The 21301-nt window shown below is 44.1% G+C and overlaps 1 protein-coding gene across 2 annotated transcripts in view; it reads right to left on the reverse strand.

Annotated features, from left to right (window-relative positions):
* Window positions 1-15998, reverse strand: part of LOC121289867 (inorganic pyrophosphatase-like) — a 55032-nt gene extending 39034 nt beyond the window's left edge. Inside the window, exons 1-4 of one of the 2 annotated variants that reach the window (XM_041209777.1) lie at window positions 15868-15998; window positions 13482-13546; window positions 3678-3731; window positions 521-640 (exon numbers count right to left, since the gene is read on the reverse strand). In XM_041209777.1, the coding sequence (XP_041065711.1) occupies window positions 521-640; window positions 3678-3731; window positions 13482-13546; window positions 15868-15931 (303 nt within the window). In that variant the 5' untranslated portion in view covers window positions 15932-15998. The remainder of the gene's footprint in view (window positions 1-520; window positions 641-3677; window positions 3732-13481; window positions 13547-15867) is intronic. The other variant, XM_041209778.1, reaches the window with a different exon arrangement.
* Between the last annotated feature and the right edge of the window lie 5303 nt (window positions 15999-21301).

Consider the following 21301-nt stretch of genomic DNA (forward strand, 5'->3'; position numbering starts at 1 on the left):
CCATGTCTTAGATGGTGCTGCCAATGGGCATCATAGATGAATTGGGGTCACAGGTGGGGTTGGCACGTACAAACCTTTGAGGCTCCCTGCAGGTGAAAGAAAACTGTTCTATAAAAATCAAAAATTCTTCATGACAAAGCCATTTTGGATCTACAATGCTAAATTTATTTAATCAGCTATAGTGAAACAATTGCCAATAAACTTGCCACGAACAAGGGCTGAGCTCACAATAGTAGAGAAAGGATTTTTTGAGAGAACAATATTTCTATTTCCAAAAACCTCATAGCTTTTTGAAATGGTCATTAAAGAGCAGTGAGCTGCCTGTATTGCTCTCATGGTCCATGAGTGTTTTTATTCTAGGACTGCCCCAAAACTAGAATCCCAATTGCTCCGGGACAATGTAGGCACTCATAGTGGCCAATTATAGGTTCACCTCTGAAATTGTGGCCTCCCAGAATTGAAAAGAAGCCACTGTAATCAGCAGAGGGTTGCTGTGATTGCAAATACCTTTGCCACTCACCTGTGGAAGGGCCCCATAATTCCAAATATAGCCCTTATGAGGGAAAACATTTGCCACAAATCGCATATTTCCTTTCTTAGCATCTTGCTTGATTGGGTTCAACGGCTCTTTTGTTGCAATCTGAAGATGTAGAAACACAATATTCAGTTAATGTTTCCTGTTGAAAGTATGCAACCATCTCAGTGCATGCTCTGCTCTTCCTTCTCCTGGCCTTTCAAAATGCTGCACTGGCAACAACTGCACCAACACATTACACAGGATTCTTGCCCCTTTGCAATCTGAGATGTGATGATTCCACCCTTATACCCTGTCCAAAGCCTGCTCAGCTACACACAGGTAACAGCAGGGTGAATGGCCAAGGGCAATCAGGCATGTACAGTAAGGTTAGAAGCCTAGCAGGGGGAGAGGCAGCCAGTAGAAATTAGTAGTAGTGCCAGAAGAAACCTGCAAGTCCAGAGGAAGCTGGAGGATTACTGGGAGAGGAGGCGGAGAAGAATTGGGCAGCAGTGGCCATGGGATCCACTCTAACTGGACAAGCCTGTGGATATTTGATTGAGGGAGGTGCTTTCTTTTGGGGACCGGTGTGTGTGGTGGGGGGGGGGGGGGGTTCCTGCCACGCAGCTGGGCAAAGAGGGCAGACTAGAGGAGAGAGGTATGAGGGCCTGTGTCAATGACTGGGACAGCAGCTGCTAAAAGGGAAACACGCTGATACTCCAATATGATTTCACAATGTTTCAGTGTTTGATGCTCTGGATACTGTCAAAGGTGCTGACATTGTGTGCCAGTGCAAGAAAGTACATCTATCATTTCTACTTTGAAAGCAAACCCATTCTTGTTTAACTTTGTTTATATCTATTTTTGCTTCTTTACAATCCCAGTATTATTAAGTTTGCCATATATTTATTTTGGTTACCACAACAATGTGCCTGGGCTGAGAGCTGTCCCATTCTTCTCAACACCACAATTCATTTAACCGTGGCTTGTTCTCTGACCACCCACTGCCAAAAGCAAGGGACAGAGAGCCAGAGAGCGCCAGCCAGAACAAGCAGGAGATAAACAGAGACACCACTAGGGTAACAAGATAGCAGAAGAACGGAGAAAGTTGATAGCGTGTTGCTCTTCGGCCATATGTGTAGGGAGAATAACTCCATCACAAACATAAGCATGAAACTTATTTAAAATGAAAAAGGGCGATGTAAAAATTTGATCAAATGTCACCACCACCATCCCTGGGTATGTCCTGTCCCACCAGCAGGACAGGCCCAGCAGAAGTGCTGGCACAGTGAGTGGAATACAGTTGTGAGGGAGTTGCCCTGGGAATCCTCAACAGCAACACCGGGCCCGTGAAGTCTCATGGCACCAGGTCAAACATGGGCAAGGAAACCTCCTGCTGATTATCCCCTCAGCTGAAGAATCTGTGCTCCTCCATGTTGAACACCACTTGGAGGAAGCACTGAGGGTGGCAAGAGAGCAGAATGTAGTCTGGGTGGGGGACTTCAAAGTCCATCACCGTGAGTGGCTCCGTAGCACCACCACTGACTGAGCCGGCTTGAGTCCTAAAGGATATAGCTGCTAGACTGGGTCTGCAGCAGGTGGTGAGGGAGCCAACATGAGGGAAAAACATACTTGAATTCAACCTCAGCAACCTGCCTGCTGCAGATGCATCTGTCCATGACAGTATTGGTAGGAGTGACCACCGCACATTGTGGAGACGGAGTCAGTCTTCACATTGAGGATACCCTCCATCGTGTTACATGGCATAGATTTTGAATAGATCTAGCAACTCAAGACTGGGCATATGAGGCGCTGTGGGCCATCAGCAGCAGCAGAATTGTACTCGAACACAATCTGAAACCTCATGGCCCAGCATACCTCCCACTCAAGCATTACCACCAAGCTAGGGGATCAAACCTGGTTCAATGAAGTGTTCAGGCAGGCATGCCAGGAGCAGCACCAGGCATACCTAAAAATGAGGTGTCAACCTGGTGGAGCTGCAACACAGGACTAATTGCGTGCCAAACAGCATAAGCAGCAAGTGATAGAGTTAAGATATTCCACAACCAACAAGTCACACCTAAATTCTGCAATCCTGCCACATCCAGTTGTGAATAACGGTGGACAATTAAACAACTCGCTGGAGGAGGAGGCTCCACAAATATCCCCATCCTCAATGATAGGCGGGGGTCCAGCACATCAGTGCATAAGGTAAGGCTGAAGTATTTGTAACAATCTCCCAGTATCCCAGGCCCAACCATCTTCAGCTGCTTCAACGACCTTCCTTCCATCATAAGGTCAGATGTGGGGAAGTACACTGATGATTGCACAATGTTCAGCACCATTTGCGATTCCTCAGATACTGAAGCAGTCTGTCCCCACATGCACCAAGACCTCTTGACATTCAATGGCATAACCATTGCTGAATCCCACATTATCAACATCCTGGGGGTTACCATTGACCAGAAACTGAACTGGACTAGCCATATAAATACTGTGGCTACAAGAGCAGGTCAGAGGTTAGGAGTCCTGTGGTGAGTAACTCACATCTTGACTCCCCATCTACAAGCGACCAGTCAGGAGTGTGATGGAATACTCCCTAATTGCCTGAATGAGAGCAGCTCCAACAAGAAGCTTGACACCATCCAGGGCAAAACAGCCCACTTGATTGGTGCCCCATCCACAAACATTTACTCCTTCCACCACTGACGCACAATGGCAGCAATGTGTACCATCTACAAGATGCAATGCAGAAACTTCGACAGCATCTTCCAAACCCATGACCACTACCATCTAGAAGGACAAGGGCAGAAGATACATGGGAACACCACTACCTGGAGATTCCCCTCCAAGTCACTCACCATTCTGACTTGAAAATATATCGCCATTCCTTCACTGTTGCTGGGTCCAAATCCTGGAATTCACTTCCTAACGGCACTGTGGGTATACCTACACCACATGGGCTGCAGAGGTTCAAGAAGGCAGCTCACTACCACCTTCTCAAGGACAATTAGGGATGGGCAATAAATGCTGGCCTAGCCAGCAATGCACGTTTCCATGAATGAAAAAAATTAATTTAGGATTGCAAATAATTCACTAGGTGTTGGAAAAAAAAAGTCACATTTTAATACACAAGGCTGTCTGGGCAAAAAATAAAAATTACCTCCATTTTCGCATTGGTCCAACGAGGAATCTCAACAACCATGTTAAACACATCCTGCAAGAAAATTCACGATATAGCATGAGTGAGCACTGATGTTGCAGTTCATCGACTCAGTATATCCCCCATATCCACCCCAGGTTAGTACCTCACCTCAGTATATCCTCTATACCCATTCCAGGACAGCGCATCATCTCAGTATATGTTAAAGAAAATACTAGTCAAGTGGCCAGTTTACATTGCTTTGGCAAAGAGCTCATAGGCTTGATGGACCTAATGGTGTCCTCCTGTGCTTTAATACAAGGTTCTAGACAAATTTGCTAATCTTTAGCATAGTGCCTTTCACAAGCACAGAACATCCCAATGCACTTTATAACTAATTAAATACTTTTAAAAAGTGTGGTCACTGTTGTCAGAAGCATGGCAACTAATTTGCATACAGCAAACTCCCACAAACAGCAGTTTGATAATTACCAGATGATCTGTTTTTGTGATGTTGATTGAGGGACAAATATTGACCAGAACACTGGAGATAACTCCATGCTCTTTTCTGAAATGGTACCATAGGATCTTTTACAGCACTTCCTCTGTACTGGAGTGTCAGTCTACATTATGTGCTCAAATGTCTGGAAACTTTCATTTATTTAGCAGTTTTAACTTACATTAACATCTCAAGGTGCTTCGCAGGAGCTCATGAGTGCTTTGAGGCAAAAATCAGACACTGAACCACATTGGGTGATATAAGGGCAATGGCCAAAAGCATGGTCAGAGAGGTAGGTCTGAAAGGAGCGTCTTAAAGGAAGAGAGAGCGAGGGGAAGAGAGCTGGAGAGGTTTAGGGAGGAAAATTCAGAGTTTAGGGGTTAGGCAGCTGAAGGCACAGCCACCAAAGGTGGGACAATTAAAATTGGGTGTGCTCAGGGACCAGAAGGTTGAGAGGCTGGAGTAGATTACAGGGATAGAGAGGGTTGAGCCCATGAAAGATTTGAAAACCAGCATGAGAATTTTAAAATCAAATTGTTGTTTGACCAGAATCCAATGTAGGCCAGCAAGCATGTGATGTGTGTCTTACCTTAATGTTGCAGGAGTTTTGGATGACCTTAAATTTACAGAGGGTAGAATTTGGGAGATCAGCCAGGGAGTGTGTTGAAAATAGACCAGTCTAGAGGTAACAAAGACATGATGAGGGTTTCAGCAGCAGATAAGCCAAGGCAATGGGCAAAGTCAGGTGATGTTACAGAGATGGGAATAAGTTGTCTTAGTGATGGCACGATTATGTGCTCAAAAGCTCATGTTGGGGTCAAATATGACAGCAAAACTGAACAGTCTGGCTTAAATTGTTACCAGGGAGAGGGATAAAGTCAGTAGTCAAAGAACAGAGTTGGTGCAGGGACTGAAAACAATAGCTTCAGTCTTCCCAATATTTAATTGGAGGAAATTTCTGCTCATCCAGTGCTGGATGTCAGATAAGCAGTCTGATCATTTAGCAAAAGTGGAGGAGTCGAGAGAGGTGGTGCTGAGGTAGAGCTGGGTGTCTTCAGTATACATGTGAAAACTAACACTGTACTTTCAGTGTCAAGGCACATCGTGTGGATGAGGAACAGGAGGGGACCAAGGATAGATTCTTGGGGGATACCAGAGGTGAGGGAGATAGCCCAGAGCAGCAGGGAGGACGTCAGTGAAGGAGGCTATCAGAAGTGACTCTTCCATTAAAGTCGAGCATGAGGAGAAAACACAACCAAGTATGTCCAGAAATGAAAAACTTTTCCTCTCACCCTTTGAGTCAGTGGCATATTCAAAGGCACAGATAAAGTATTTTTTTTATACAGCATTGAAAGATTACAGAACAACCATGTGTATTTATGCTTAATTACTCTATACGTCCTAAAACAAGTTTGTCTAGATTTCTCCAGAGTGCAACTGGAGGTGGAGCTATCTAAGAATAGCTCAAGATGCATTATGCAGTTGTTGCCATGTACACGGCTGCTCTTATCTCAGTGCTCTTACTGCAGCCAGTATTGTCACACTTCCTCCTTGTAACACCTCTAAAGGAATTTAATATGCAAAATATCCAGCTTCATGTTACAATATTACAAACACTGATATATAAGGGCACCAGAAACAGTACAAGTCAGCCAGTAGCTGTAGATGAAATAGAACAGCTCTTTCAAGAGTTCCTATCCAGACTGGTAACCTGTGTCTGGTCCAGTGGCGACTGATTTGTGTGTTTGCACATTTCCAGTTTTATTTTCATTTTTTGAGCATTTTGATTTTTGTCGGCAATGACTAACAGAGCAAGAACCTTCCAAGCCAGGAGCTTAATAAACATCGAAAATAAGGGCGGAGAGGCAAGGAGGATCAGAGTAGTTCAATCCAAATCTAAATAGGTGAAAATGATAATGAAAGTGAGAATGGGCAGGGTAGAGTAGGAACAGCCAGGATACATTAACCTGTCAGTGAAAGCCAGGCTGAGTGTCAGTCGAGGACTGGAGACTATCTTGTGTAGTCTGGACTGAGCATCAACAGAAGAGTAAACATTACTGTTAGAAATCAGCACATTGCTTAGAATATATGTTAAATCAGGGCAGTGCTGGAAGTTATGTTTTCTAGAAACCAAGCTAGTGAAATGATTATTCTTAGGTGGTGATGGCTGTAGCTAGCCTGAAAGAGGCCATGGTCAAATGAGGCCTCTGCAGCAGTGGGAGAGTGATTTGATGCATACTTAAAACAAATAACTATTTTACAAAACTGGGTTTGGATTTTCAGTTAACCATGCCTAATTTAAGATCTTTGCTGAACTGCATAAGTTAATTAATGTGTGGAAATAGAATAGAAACTACTTTAGTGAATAACCCTATGATTTAATAGTCAGGAATTAGATCAGTTAGACTGGATAGTCATTATGAACAGCTGATAATAAACTGCTGATGACAGGCAAATAGAAACAATGAGGCTGCTGAAAGTAGGCTAGAAGGCCAGGGATGGTATACAATGGAGTGATGAAAGTGATCATGTCAAACAGTACTGAAAGATACAAGGAAAGCAGTCCCGAGGATGATACAAGGACATGGGCAATTGAGACTGATGGAAAATGGAAGATGACACAAGAGTAGTCTTTTACCCCATGGCTTAAACAAAGTGTCTGACACACCTTTGGACACATTACAGGACAATTAAGCCCTGTCCACATAACACCCTAGTCCAGTCCTGAAAAAATGTATAAAATGGATAAGTTTTTGAAGGAAGCCACTGCAGTAGGAGGTAAAGAAGTGGGCTCAAGAGTGGATCCACATTGGCTTTGGTCTAGAACTGTTGGGTAGTTCAGAAGACTTTGAAGAGAAGCAAGGCATAGAGAAGTTCAAAAACACACCAGCTGTCCTGTCTAACCTGGATTGGTATTTGCTACTTATATGGTTTGGCAATAGCTATCTGATCAAACTCAACATACCCACCACATTGGTTACAGTCTATCCTGATTAGATTAATTGATAACAATGTTTAAATTAAATTGACAAGTTTAAGATCTTTACACTATCTTGTACTGGGGTCATGGGTAAATGGTGAAGGTGAGGGTGTAAGGATGTGGCTGAGCTGTAAAAATGTCATGGTGAATGGAGAGTCAAAGGTTAAACAGTTGAGATTTTGAAAGTGTCATTGAAGGCAAGTTCCTTTGTCAAGGCAGACTGGGAGAGGGAAGGAGAATATAGGTGGAGAATGGTTCAAGGAAGTGATCGAAGATGGCTTTATTTGTTTATGACAAGATGGGTGTAGTGAAGTCAGGTGAGATGGCAAGGTCAAGGGTTGGACATGAATATGGTTTGGAGAGTTCATACGGAACAAGAGATTAAAGGAGAACAGGAGCACAGTGATCTCAGAGGACGGAGAACATGATAAATTGAGGTGGAGGTCGAAAAGACACTCAGTGCAGAGATTGAGGGTGGAAAGCAGTGAAGATATCTGAGGGAAAATATCACTGTCACAGTCACAGAGGGTGTCACCTGTGACTTTGACGAGAGCTGTTTTCATACTGTGGCAGGTTTTAAGCCCTGAGCTCTGGGAAAGATGGGAAGGGATTTGGTAGAAATCAAGTGGGAATTTGTGGGGATAGTTGATAAATATTTTGCATCATTGAGAATGTGGATTTTTGTGCAGCCTCCCCCTCCAATTAGCTGCAAAATTTTCCACCATCATACATGACTGGATATGGCTTGACTGCAGAGCTTGGATCTGACCTATTGGGTGGGGGAAATCGCTTAACTTTGTCTATAGAATGTTGCTTTGCTATTTGGCATGCATGTACTCCTGTGTTGTAGCTTCAAGAAATTGGCACCTCGTTTTCAGATACACCTGGTGCTATTTCTGATATACTCTCCTCAATGAACCTGTGGTGGTCCCTGAGCTTGATGGTAATGGTAGAGGGATATGCTGGGCCATGAGGTTACAGATTGTGGTTGAATACACTGCTGCTGCAACTCTCATGGATATCCAGTTTTGAACTGCTAGATCTGTTCTGAACCTATCCTATTTAGCATGATGATACTGCCACACAATGTGATGGACGATATCCTCAATGTGACAATGGGACTTTATTTCTATGAGGTCTGTGCAGTGGTTACTCTTGCCAAATACTGTTATCAACAGATGCACCTATGACAGCTAGGTTGGTGAGGAACAGGTCAAGTGGGTATTTCCTTTTTGTTGGTTCTCATACCACCTGCCACAGGCCCACTCTGATAGATATGTTCTTCAGGACTCTTGTCAGCTCAGTAAGTAGTTGTGCTACTGAAACCCCCCCCACAGGTGGAAAAGGTGGCATAGTGATAATGTCACTGGACCAGTAATCCAGACGCCCAGGCTAAAGCTAATGGTGACCATGACAACTACCATCAACTGTTGTAAAAACCCATCTGGTTCACTAATGTCCCTTATAGAAGGAAATATGCTGCTGTTGCCCAATCTGGCCTACACGTGACTCCAGATCCACAGCAGTGTGCTACTTGAAATGACCAAGCAAGCCACTCTGTTCAAGGGCAATTAGGGATGGAAAACAAATGATGGCCTTGCCAGTGATGCCCACATCCCATGCTAGAATAAAATAGACCCAGAGTATATTCTGTGCCCTTGTTACCCTCAGTGCTTCTTCCAATTGTTGTTCGACATGGTGGAGTACTGATTCATCAGCTAACAGAGGTAGTAATCATGGAATGATTACAGTACAGGAGGACATTTGGCCCATCATGTTCCATGCTGGCTCTCTGGAAGAACAACTCACTTTGTTTTTTCAGTTTCCCTTCAAGGGGCTGCTTTTACTTTATCCCTGATTTTGTTCATTATTTTAATTGGTTTGACTCAAAAGAGTTACCCCACTGTTTCCCCATAAGACTTCTCTTCAGATAATGATCCAATGAAGGCCTCAATTGAATCTGCCTCCACCACACTCTCAGACAGTGCATTCCAGATCCTAACCACTCACCGCGTAAAGAGAGTTTTCCCTCATTTCGCTATTACTTTTTTTTTTGAAAATCACCTTAAATCGATGTCCTCTGGCTTTCGACCTTCTGCCAATGAGAATAGTCTCTTCCTATCTTTTCTATCCAGACTGGCTTTGACTAGTGAACTTTACAAGGTAACACTCAGTGCTGGTGCCTCAATTACTTACAATCTATATTAATGCTTTAGACGAAGAGACCAACAGTAATATACCTAAATTTGCTGATGATACAAAGCTAGATAGGAATGCAAGCTATTGAGGAGGACACAGAGGCTGCAAAGAGAGATAGAAGATGGACTACAATATGGGAAAGTGTGAAGTTATTCACTTTGGTTGTAAGAATAGAAAAGCTGATTTTTTTTTTAAAAAGCTGTGAAACTTGTAAATGTTGATGTTCAAAGAGACTTGGGTGCACTTGTACAAGAAGCACAAAAAGTTAGCATGCAGGTACAGCAAGCAATTAATGAAAAAAGGTATGTTGGCCATTTTTGTAAGGGGATTGGAGCAAAGAATAAAGAAGTCTTGCTACAATTGGTAAGACCACACCTAGAATATTACGTGCAATTTTGGTCTCCACATTTAAAAAAGGATATGCTTACATTAGAGGCGGTACAGTAAGGGTTCACTAAATTGGTCCTCGAGATGACAGGGCTGTCCTATGATGAGGGGCTGAATAAATTGGGTCTATGTTGTCTGGAGTTTAGAAGAATCAGAGGTGATCTCATTGCAACTTTCAAGATTATGATGGGGTTTGAAAGGCTAGATACTGAGAGGTGTTTCCCCTGGCTGGGGAATCTAGAACACAGGGGCACAGTCTCAGGATAAGGGGCCAATCATTTAGGGCTGAGATGAGAAGTTACTTCACTCAAAGGGTTGTGAATATATCTAAGGCTGAGATCGGCAGATTTTTGGAGTCTCAGGGAATTGAGGGATATGGGGAGCAGGCAAGAAAGGAGTTGAAGCCCAAGATCCATCATGATTGTACTGAATGGCAAAATAGGCTCAAGCGGGTATTCTTCTGCTCCTACATATGTAACATCCCCTCCTGATTTTGAGCACCTCTAACAAATCTCCTCTCAACCTTCTCTTCTCCAAGGAGAAAAGAGTTCCAGCTTCTCCACTCTATCTTCATAACTGAATTTCCTCATCCCTGGAGCCGTTCTCATGAATCTTTTCTGCATCTTCTCTAATGCCCAACGGGTGCCCAGAACTTCAGTTGAGGCTGAACCAGTGTTTTATACAGGTTTATCATAACGTCCCTGCATATGTACTCTAAGCCCCTAGTTATAAAGCCCAGGATTTTAATATAGGTAACCTACATTAATCACTTTCTCAACTGTCCTGCCACCTTAAATGATTTATGCACATGTACCTCCAAGCTGCTCCTGCACCCCCTTTAGAATGGTACCATTTGATATTGCCTCTCCTCGTTCTTTCAACCACTTCACTGCATTAAATTATATCTGACACTTATCTGCCCGTTCTACCAGCTTGTCTGTCCTTTTGAAAATTATCACTATCGTCCTCACAGTTCGTAATCCTTCTAATTTTTATGTAATCTGTAAATTCTGAAATTGCGCTGTGTATATTCTCAACTAGGTCATTAACATAAATCAAGAAAAACAGGGGTCCTAACAGTAACCCCTGGAGACCCCACTATATACCCAGAACTCAATCTGGTATTGCTCCCTTCCTCATTGGGCTGGAAACACACTAATGGAAACACTCGTGTAAAATTTCAGGAACTATATTCCCACCTGCCTCTCCCCCAACCCCACTTGCACCGTTACTATCCATCTCGGTCTATAATTAAGATAATTGAAATTCCCCATCATCACTACTCTCTATTTCCTGCGTCTTTGTAATTTTCCTGCACAGCTCCTTCTCTATGTCTTCTCCACTACTTGGTGGCCTATAGTATATATCCAGCAGTGTAACAGCTCCTTTATTAAACCTTAACTCAAATCAAACGTCTTTAGTCCCTCAACGACACCAGGATTAAGAATAGATGTGAGTGCAGGGCTGAGGGGCCAATTCTTCGAAAGATGGGACATTTTGTGATCTTTAATTAAAGATGAAGAGAAAATAATTAAGCAGTATGAAATTAGAGGGAGAATGGTGAAATAGATGAAAAACTGGCTAGAAAAGAAGAACAGAGAACACAAGTTTAGGAATTTTTTTCCACAGTTGTTTCACATAGATAGTGGTGCCCCACAGAAACTGTTGAGGCTACTTCTGTTCACTGTACATCAATAACTCGGTTAAAGAGCTGGAAGGAACAGTGTCCACATGTGCATATAGGAAGTGTCGTTAACAACTGAGGATTACAAGAAGCTACAAAGGATATGGAGAAGGTGGTAAATGTCAGTAAAGGTGCGATGGAAGATTTAGGTAAAAATTTAGACTTTGCATGGGATAAACTGACAGATTTTATAGAAATTACAGCACAGAAACAGACTACCCGGCCCAACTCCATGCATGCTGCAAATGAGGATCCTGCCATCCTGATTCATCTCGTCTCATCAACATATCCTTGTATTCCTTTCTCCTTCATGTATTTATCCAGCTTCCCCTTAAAGTTATACTATGCTATTTAGTTACCACTCCTTGTGGTGCCAAGAACCACATTCTAACCACACTAAGTAATGAGGTTTCTCCTTAATTCCTTTTTTAGGTTTATTGGCGACCATCATATATTTATGGCCCCTCATTCTTGTCAGCTCCTTAATTCTAACCAAATGAATTGTCTTTGATCTTCAACCACATCAGGATAAGAGTGGATGAGAGTGGAGGACTGGAAAGAGACCAATGGACCCACCCTCAAAGATGGAACATTTTGGAATGTTTAAGTAAAAGATAAAATAACGAAGGGGTATGAAATTATGACGATAGCAAAATACATTAAATGGAAGGGAGAACAGAAAGAGGAGTTCTTAGTGGTTTCAAGTACATCATTCATAATTTTCAAGTCCTCTGATAGAGCCCAAGCCTGTTCTGTCTTTCCTGATGAGTTTAGCCTCTCAGTTCTGGTATCACCCTTGTAAATCTTTTTGTCTTTTCCAGTGTCTCAAACCCTTTTTATAATATGGAGACCAGAACTGTGCACAGTACTCCATATGTGGTCAAACCAAGGCTCTGGACAATTGTAACATAACTTCTCTGCTTTTCAATTCTATTCATTTAAAAAGAAACCCAAGCTGTATGAAGTGAATTGCTACTTTTAAATATTTGTGTACCTGTACCTCAAATTCCCTTTGTTCCTCTACCCCATTAACATAAAATTCCTAAGGACCTCCTTATTCCTTCCTACCAAAATGTAGAAAGCTGCCTGCATCCCTAAAACAAGTAGGGTACTTCAAACAAAAAAAAAAAATCAGGAAAAAGTTGAATTTAAAAAGCATATTAAATAGAATAAGAGCAGAGAAGTTTGGAGGCTTCAGGTTCACAAGACATTAAAAGCACACCAAGTGGATAAAATTACAAATGCTCATGAAATTCTGGATCTCAGGAAAATATAAAAGTCAAGATGCAATGTGAATCTATGTGAGCCTCAGTAAGACCACAGTTGGAATAGTATGTGTGGTTTGGGTCCCACACTGCACAAAGGATGTTGATGCAATATAGATACAGCACAAAGTCCCTGGATACAGCCTGGCATGAGAAAATACAAATATGACGAAAGGCATGAAAAATTGGGGCTGTTTTTGTTAGAAGAGGAAAGGACAGGTGATTAGATGTGGTTAAAATTATGAATGGATCGGACAGGGGAGGTAGAAATATTGATTAAGAGTCTGGAACAAGAGAATCTAGGTGTAAGATTAAGGACAGGGAGCAGGGTTGTGAGACTATGATTGTAGGTAGTGATTGAAGTAAAGACCATGTCAACATAGGTTATATTAGCAGTTGAAGAAAAGGGGATACACTAAAGGCATATGGAACATGGGGGGCACTATTCATATGGAGGGTAACCACAATGACCTATTTCCATGTTGTAATTTCGATGTGTGACACTCCCCTCCCAGCTCACATCGTATATGAAGTAATTATGACATGATGAAAGCAACCAAACTTCAAGGAGGCTTATGGATAAATACAGGGCATTCCTTTTTAATGATGGTCATCCAAAGCCTATCTGTGGGCAGACTACAGGGCAAAGGATCTCCAAGAATCAAACATCCAGACTGGAAACACAAGGGGATTAACAAACATTGCTGTCTCTCTGAACACAAGGTCATTCTGGATTGTCTTGCTAATCAAAGCAGGAGAGAATTAATTTATACTGCAGGGTGGGAGGAAGAACAGGCCTGCTTCCAATTACCTCAGTCTTTGCTGCATACAGCGGGATGTCATGGAATGGAGACAGGAACCGGCCCTGGTCGTTACCTGGAACCGATGAACAAATAAGTCACAGGGGCACCACATCAATGCCGCCGCCCCCCCAACACCAAAATACCCCCCACGTTAGCAACCTGCAAAATATCCCCCACACCAACATCCAATTAACTAAAAAAGTTAAGGGTAGTATAAAACTTAAAGAGAAAGCATACCACTGCACAAAGATGACTGGCAGGTCAGAAGATTTTGCAGAATATAAAGAACAGTAAAGAATGACAAGATGATGAATAAAGCGGGAAAAGTTAGAGTATTAGCGAAAACTAGCTAGAAATATAAAGGTAGATAGTCAGAGTTTCTATACATATTTAATTAAGAGTTAACAAAGTGAACATTGGTCCTATAGAAAGTGCATCTGGGGAATTAATAATGCAAAGTAAAGAAATAGCAGATGAATTGAACAGTTATTTTGCATTGGTCTTCACTTTAGAGACGACAAGTAACAACCCAGAAATAGCTGTAAATCAGGAGTTGGAAGAGGGGAATTCAGGAAAACTACAATCATCAAGAAAACAGTGCTGAGCAAATTATTGGAGCTGACAACTCCCCAGGTCCTGAAGGATTTCATCCTAGGGTCTTGAAAGAAGAGATTAGTGAGGTAGTTGATGCACTAATTTTAATTTTCCAAAATTCCCTAGATTCAGGGAAGGTTCCATTGGATTGGAAAGTAGCAAATGTAGCTCCTTTATTCAAAAAGGGAGGGAGACAGAAAGCAGGAAACTACTGGCCAGTTAGCCTAACATCTGTCATAGGGAAAATGTTACAAGCTATTATTAAAGATGTAATGGCAGGGCATTTAGAAAAATTCAAGGCAATCAGGCAGTCAACATGAATGGGAAATCATGTTTAACCAATCTATTGGAGTTCTTTGAAGGAGTCGCATGTGCTGTGGATAAAGGGGAAACTAACCACATCTATAGTTTTCTTTTTACTTGACACTTGAAACAGTTTTTGGCCTATTATTAACTCTTGACAGTTTATCCATTTTGAAAAAAAAGAGCTGATTTTAACCTTCAAGGCGATGCCAAAATCTTTGTGACAGGTTCAAACTGACTATAGTCAGAGTCCTGAAGTAAGTAAGTACCCAGCCTGCAGGTGTTAATAACACTAAATTGTAACCCGTCACTATCGCACTCTCTCTGCCTGTTGTGCAGGTGATGTTATGAGTGCGTCAAGTTTTACATTAAATTGGAAAGACTACAGATGTGGAAAACCTTGCACTCTGATATGTATTCACTAGCTGAGATTTTTATGCTCAGAATTCTGGGAGTTGCAGTCTTATGGCCCACATCCTATTCAACTGGCGCACAGAAACAATAAATTTCCAGAAGGCCACATCAAAGATTATCGTGGAAAATAAAAGCTCATGGTGTAGGGGCCAACATATTTGGCATAGCGAGAAGATTGGCTAGCTAACAGGAAACAGTGAGTAGGCATAAATTGGTATTTTTTCTGATCAGCGTGATTAACCAAGTGGTGTGCCACAGGGATCAGGGCAGGGGCCTCGGCTTTTTAAAATTTATATAAATACAGTTTAAATAAATTTATATAAATAAAAGCTTGGAGAAAACTAAGAGATCGAAGATATGGCTGCTAAATTAGCTGATGATACAAAGATAAGGTAGGAAAGTAAGTTGCAAAGAGAACATAAGGACACAAAAGGCCGTAGATAGGTGAAGCAAGTGAGCAAAGATCTGACAAATGGAGTGTAATTTGGGCAAATGTGAAATTGTCCATTTTGGCAGGAAGAATAAAAAAAGCATATTATGTAAATGGTGAGGGATTGCAGAGCTCAGATCCATGTCATAGTGCATGGATCACAAAAGGCTAGTTTGCAGATACAGCAAGTAATTAGGAAAGCCAATAGAGTGTTATCATTAATTGCGAGGGGAATCGAATACAAATGTAGGGAGGTTATGCTTCAGTTATACAGGACACTGAGACACCACATCTGGAGTACTGTATTAGTCTACTGATTTAAGAAACGATGTAAATGCATTAGAAGCAGCTGAGAGAAATTACAATCGGATTAGCCATGATCTCATCGAATGGCAGAGCAGGCTCAAGTGACCGAGTGGCCTATCCCTGCTCCTAATTCATAAGTAAATATTCCCCACGCCAACGCCACCACATACCACCGCGCCCGCCCGCCCGCCCGCCCGCCACCCACCCACCCAACGCCAACGCCACCACAACCACATTCCGCCCCACCCCCGGCCCAACGCCACCAGATAACCCCCCCTGCGCCAAAAACCCAGATACCCCCCCCCCGCCCAATATATCCCTTGCTCCCCAATCTGCTCCGCACTCACTCAGGAACAGGCGGTAGGTGCCGGTGTGCTCTCGGCCTCGCTCCTCAACCCGGTACCCAGCCATGCTGCTACTGCCGATATAACCACCTCAGCTCTGAAGCCGCCCACCGGATGCCGTCAGCAACACACCCTCCCCCCGCCCAGCGTCTGACATCATCCCCTCCGCCCAGCGTCTGACATCATCCCCCCCAGCCCCCCGTTAATTTCTGTTCTTCTCCATTCTCTCTGGGCGGTTGTGCTTTTTGGTCTGAATTTGACCGATTACAAAAATAAAATATTGAGGATGCTGCAAATCTGACATGAAAACATAAAATACTGGAAACAGAGAGAGAATGGACCAGTGCTTCATTGGTGGGGGGGACAGTGACAGTGCTTCCCTGGGGGACGGGATGACAGTGCTCCCCTGGGGGCGGGGGGCAGTGAGCGATGACAGTACACCCCTGCAGGCAGGGAGGGCAATTAATAGTGCTCCCCTGGGGGGGTGGGTGGCAGTGACAGTGCTCCACTGCGGGGAGGGGGGGAGGAGCAGTGACAGTGCTCCCCTGGGGGCAGGGAGGGGTGACATTGCTCCCATGGAGGGGGGCAGTGACAGTGCTCCCCTGAAGGGACAGACAATGACAATACTCTGTTGGGGCGGACAGTGACAGTGCTCCCCTGGGGGCGGGGGGCAGTGACAGAGCTCTCCTGGGGCGGGGTGGAGGACAGTGCTCCCCTGGGGGGTGGTGGGGGGCAGTGACAGTGCTCTCCTGGGGGCAGGGAGTGGTGACATTGCTCCCGTGGAGGGGGGCATTGACAGTTCTCTCCTGGGTGGATTACAGTGCTCCCCTGGGGGTTGGGTGTAAACAGTGCTCCCTGGGGTAGATATTTGGGGGGCAGGGAAACAGATGAGATGCAGAGGCCAACACTAAGAAGGCATGGCTGGAGGTGGCAGGCATCATTAGCAGCTGTGGGACCATTGCCAGGAGCTGGATTCAGTGCAGGAAGAGATTTATTTACCTGCACCGGCCTGGAAAGGTGGGAGTTGCAAACTGGAAGCCCAGCGTGAATTAAAACCTGCCCAAGAAATATTAGTCAGTTGGTGGACCAATGCATGGGGCAATAATAGGTACCAAGGTCCACATTGAGGCACCCTGTTCACACTAACCTGAAACCCATGCTCAATGATGGGTGAATGTTGCACTGTGACGGCTGAATGGCTGTTTCACCATTATCATCCCAGCAGTGTGGTACTGCACATTTCCAGTGCCTCAGAATGACTAGCACAGATAGGTTTTGAGACAGGAGCGACACTGCCTATGTCTGTGCTTGCATGAGCACTGTGCTCAGAATGTCAGGCAGCGTCAATGCATAGCGAGCAGAGTACCTTTCATCGCCATGGTAATAGAAGATTGGCGAGCAGGAAACAGAGTTAGCATAAATGGGTCTTTTTCTGGCTGGCAGGATGTAATGAATAGTGTGCCATAGGGATCAGTGCTGGGGCCTCAACTTGTTACAATTTATATAAATGACTTGGATGAAGTGACTAAAGGTATGGTTGCGAAATTTGCTGATGACACAAAGATAGGTAGGGAAGTAAATTGTGAAGAGGACATAAGCTGGCTACAAAGTGAAATAGATGTATTGCTGAAAAAAGAGACACGTCAAAGCTTTTCATAAAAGTCAAAAAACTGCGGATGCTGGAAATCCAAAACAAAAATAAAAATAAAAATACCTGGAAAAACTCAGCAGGTCTGACAGCATCTGCGGAGAGGAATACAGTTAACGTTTCGAATCCGTTTGACTCTTCAACAGAACTAAGGAAAAATAAAAAAAAGGTGAAATATAAGCTGGTTTAAGAGGAGTGGGGGGGCGGTGGGACAGGTAGAACTAGATAGAGGGCCAGTGATAGGTGGAGATAGCCAAAAGATGTCATAGACAAAAGGACAAAGAGGTGTTGAAGGTAGTGATATTATCTAAGGAAGGTGCTAATAATTAAAGGTAGAAAGCAGGACGAGGATGTACAGATAGCCCTAATGGGGGTGGGGTGAGGGGAAGGGATCAAAATAGGCTAAAAGTTAGGGATAAAACAATGGATGGAAATACATTTAAAAATAATGGAAATAGGTGGGAAAAGTAAAATCTATATAAATTATTGGAAAAAAAAGGGGATCAGAAAGGGGGTGGGGATGGAGGAGAGAGTTCATGATCTAAAATTGTTGAACTCAATACTTAGTCAGGAAGACTGTAAAGTGCCTAGTCGGAAGATGAGGTGCTGTTCCTCCAGTTTGCGTTGAGCTTCACTGGAACAATGCAGCAGGCCAAGGACGGACATATGGGCATGAGAGCAGGGTGGAGTGTTGAAATGGCAAGCGACAGGGAGGTCTGGGTCATGCTTGCGGACAGACCAAAGGTGTTCTGAAAAGCGGTCACCCAGTCTGTGTTTCGTCTCTCCAATGTAGAGGAAACCACATTGGGAGCAACGAATGCAGTAGACTAAATTGAGGGAAGTACAAATGAAATGCTGCTTCACTTGAAAGGAGTGTTTGGGCCCTTGGATGGTGAGGAGAGGGGAAGTAAAGGGGCAGGTGTTGCACCTTCTGCGGTTGCATAGGAAGGTGCCGTGGGAGGGGGTTGAGGTGTGGGGGGTGATGAAGGAGTGGACCAGGGTGTCCCGGAGGGAACGATCCATGCGGAATGCTGCCAGGGGGTGAAGGGAAGATGTGTTTGGTGGTGGCATCATGCTGGAGTTGGCAGAAATGGCAGAGGATGATCCTTTGAATGCGGAGGCTGGTGGGGTGATAAGTGAGGACAAGGGGGACCCTATCATGGTTCTGGGAGGGAGAGGAAGGTGTGAGGGTGGATGAATGCGCGGGAGATGGTCCGGACATGGTTGAGGGCCCTGTCAACCACCGTGGGTGGAAAACCTTGGTTAAGGAAGAAGGAAGACATGTCAGATGAACTGTTTTTGAAAGTGGCACCATTCACATGGTCCATCTCTGACACTTCCCTTCCCTTCCTTGACCTCTCTGTCTCAATTTCTGGTGATAGACTGTCCACCAATATTCATTACAAGCCTACCGACTCCCACAGCTACCTTGATTACAGCTCCTTACACCCCGCTTCTTGTAAGGACTCCATCCCTTTCTCTCAGTACCTTCGCCTCCGTCGCATCTGTTCTGATGATGCCACTTTCAAAAACAGTTCCTCTGACATGTCTTCCTTCTTCTTTAACCAAGGTTTTCCACCCACGGTGGTTGACAGGGCCCTCAACCATGTCCGGACCATCTCCCGCGCATCCGCCCTCATACCTTCCACTCCCTCCCAGAACCATGATAGGGTCCCCCTTGTCCTCACTTATCACCCCACCAGCATTCAAAGGATCATCTTCCGTCATTTCTGCCAACTCCAGCATGATGCCACCACCAACACATCTTCCCTTCAACCCCCTGGCAGCATTCCGCAGGGATTGTTCCCTCTGGGACACCCTGGTCCATTCCTTCATCACCCCCTACACCTCAACCCCCTCCCACGGCACCTTCCGATGCAACCACAGAAGGTGCAACACCTGCCCCTTTACTTCCCCTCTCCTCACCATCCAAGGGCCCAAACACTCCTTTCAAGTGAAGCAGCATTTCACTTGCACTTCCCTCAATCTAGTCTACTGCATTTGTTGCTCCCAACGTGGTTGGAGAGACGAAACGCAGACTGCGTGACCACTTTGCGGAACACCTTTGGTCTGTCCGCAAGCATGACCCAGACCTCCCTGTCGCTTGCCATTTCAACACTCCACCCTGCTCTCATGCCCATATGTCCGTCCTTGGCCTGCTGCATTGTTCCAGTGAAGCTCAACGCAAACTGGAGGAACAGCACCTCATCTGCTGACTAGGCACTTTACAGCCTTCCGGACTGAATATTCAACAATTTTAGATCATGAACTCTCTCCTCCATCCCCACCCCCTTTCCGATCCCCCTTTTTTCCAATAATTTATATGGATTTTACTTTTCCTACCTATTTCCATTATTTTTAAATGTATTTCCATCCATTGTTTTATCTCTACCTTTTAGCCTATTTCGATCCCTTCCCCTCACCCCACCCCCACTAGGGCTATCTGTACCTTGCTCGTCCTGTTTTCTACCCTTAATATCACCTATTAGCACATTCCTTAGATAATATCACTACCTTCAACACCTCTTTGTCCTTTTGTCTATGACATCTTTTGGCTATCTCCACCTATCACTGGCCCTCTATCTAGCTCTACCTGTCCCCCCCACCACCACCTTAAACCAGCTTATATTTTACCACTTTACTATTTTTCCTTAGTTCTGTTGAAGAGTCATACGGACTCGAAACGTTAACTGTGTTCCTCTCCGCAGATGCTGTCAGACCTGCTGAGTTTTTCAGGTATTTTTATTTTTATTTTGTTTGCAAAGCTTTTCATATTGCATTCATCAGGACACTGCAAGAATACCAATGTAAGGGCAGGACATAATCTTGCCAAGTGTCCTAACGAGTGCAAGACAAAAAGTTTCAACATGTCTTTCTCTCAGCAATACTCAAGTTCTGTACTATCAAGTGGCTATTTGGATATTGATCGGTGAAATTGTCCATTTTGAGAGGAAGAATAAAAAAGCTTATTATCTAAATGGTGAGAGATTGCAGGGCTCAGATTCAAAGGGATCTGGGTGTCCTAGTGCATGAATCACAAAAGGCTAATATGCAGGTACAGCAAGTAATTAGGAAAGCTAATAGAATAGACTCATAGATGTTACTGCACAGAAGGAGGCCATTCAGCCCATCATGTCTGCACCGGTCAACAAAGATCTGACTACACTAATCCCATTTTCCAGCACTTGCCCCATAGCCCTAGAGGTTATGGCAACTTAAGTGAATATCTAAATACTTCTTAAATGTTACGAGTTTCTGACTCCACCACCCTTTCAGGCAGTGAGTTCCAGACCCCTATCACCCTCTGGGTGAAAACATTTCTCTTCAACTCCCCTTGTAGCCTTCTACCTCTTACCTTAAATCTATGCCCCCTGGTTATCGACCCCTCTACTAATGGAAAAAGTGCCTTCCTATCTATGCCCCTCATAATCTTATACACCTCTATCAGGCCCCCTCTCAACCTTCGCTGCTGCAAGGAAAACACCCCAGTCTATCCAACCTTTCATCATAGCTCAGGCCCTCCAGTCCAGGCAGCATCCTGGTAAATCTCTTCTGCACCCTATCCAGTGCAATTACATCCTTCCTATAATGTGGTGACCAGAACTGCACGCTGTACTCCAGCTGTGGCCTAACCAGCATTTTATACAGTTCCAGCATAACCTGGAAAAACTCAGCAGGTCTGGCAGCATCGGCGGAGAAGAAAAGAGTTGACGTTTCGAGTCCTCATGACCCTTCAACAGAACTTCAGTTCGATGCTGCCAGACCTGCTGAGTTTTTCCAGGTAATTCT

This window comes from Carcharodon carcharias, chromosome 17 (genome assembly GCF_017639515.1).
Source record: "Carcharodon carcharias isolate sCarCar2 chromosome 17, sCarCar2.pri, whole genome shotgun sequence".
Taxonomy (NCBI): domain Eukaryota; kingdom Metazoa; phylum Chordata; class Chondrichthyes; order Lamniformes; family Lamnidae; genus Carcharodon; species Carcharodon carcharias.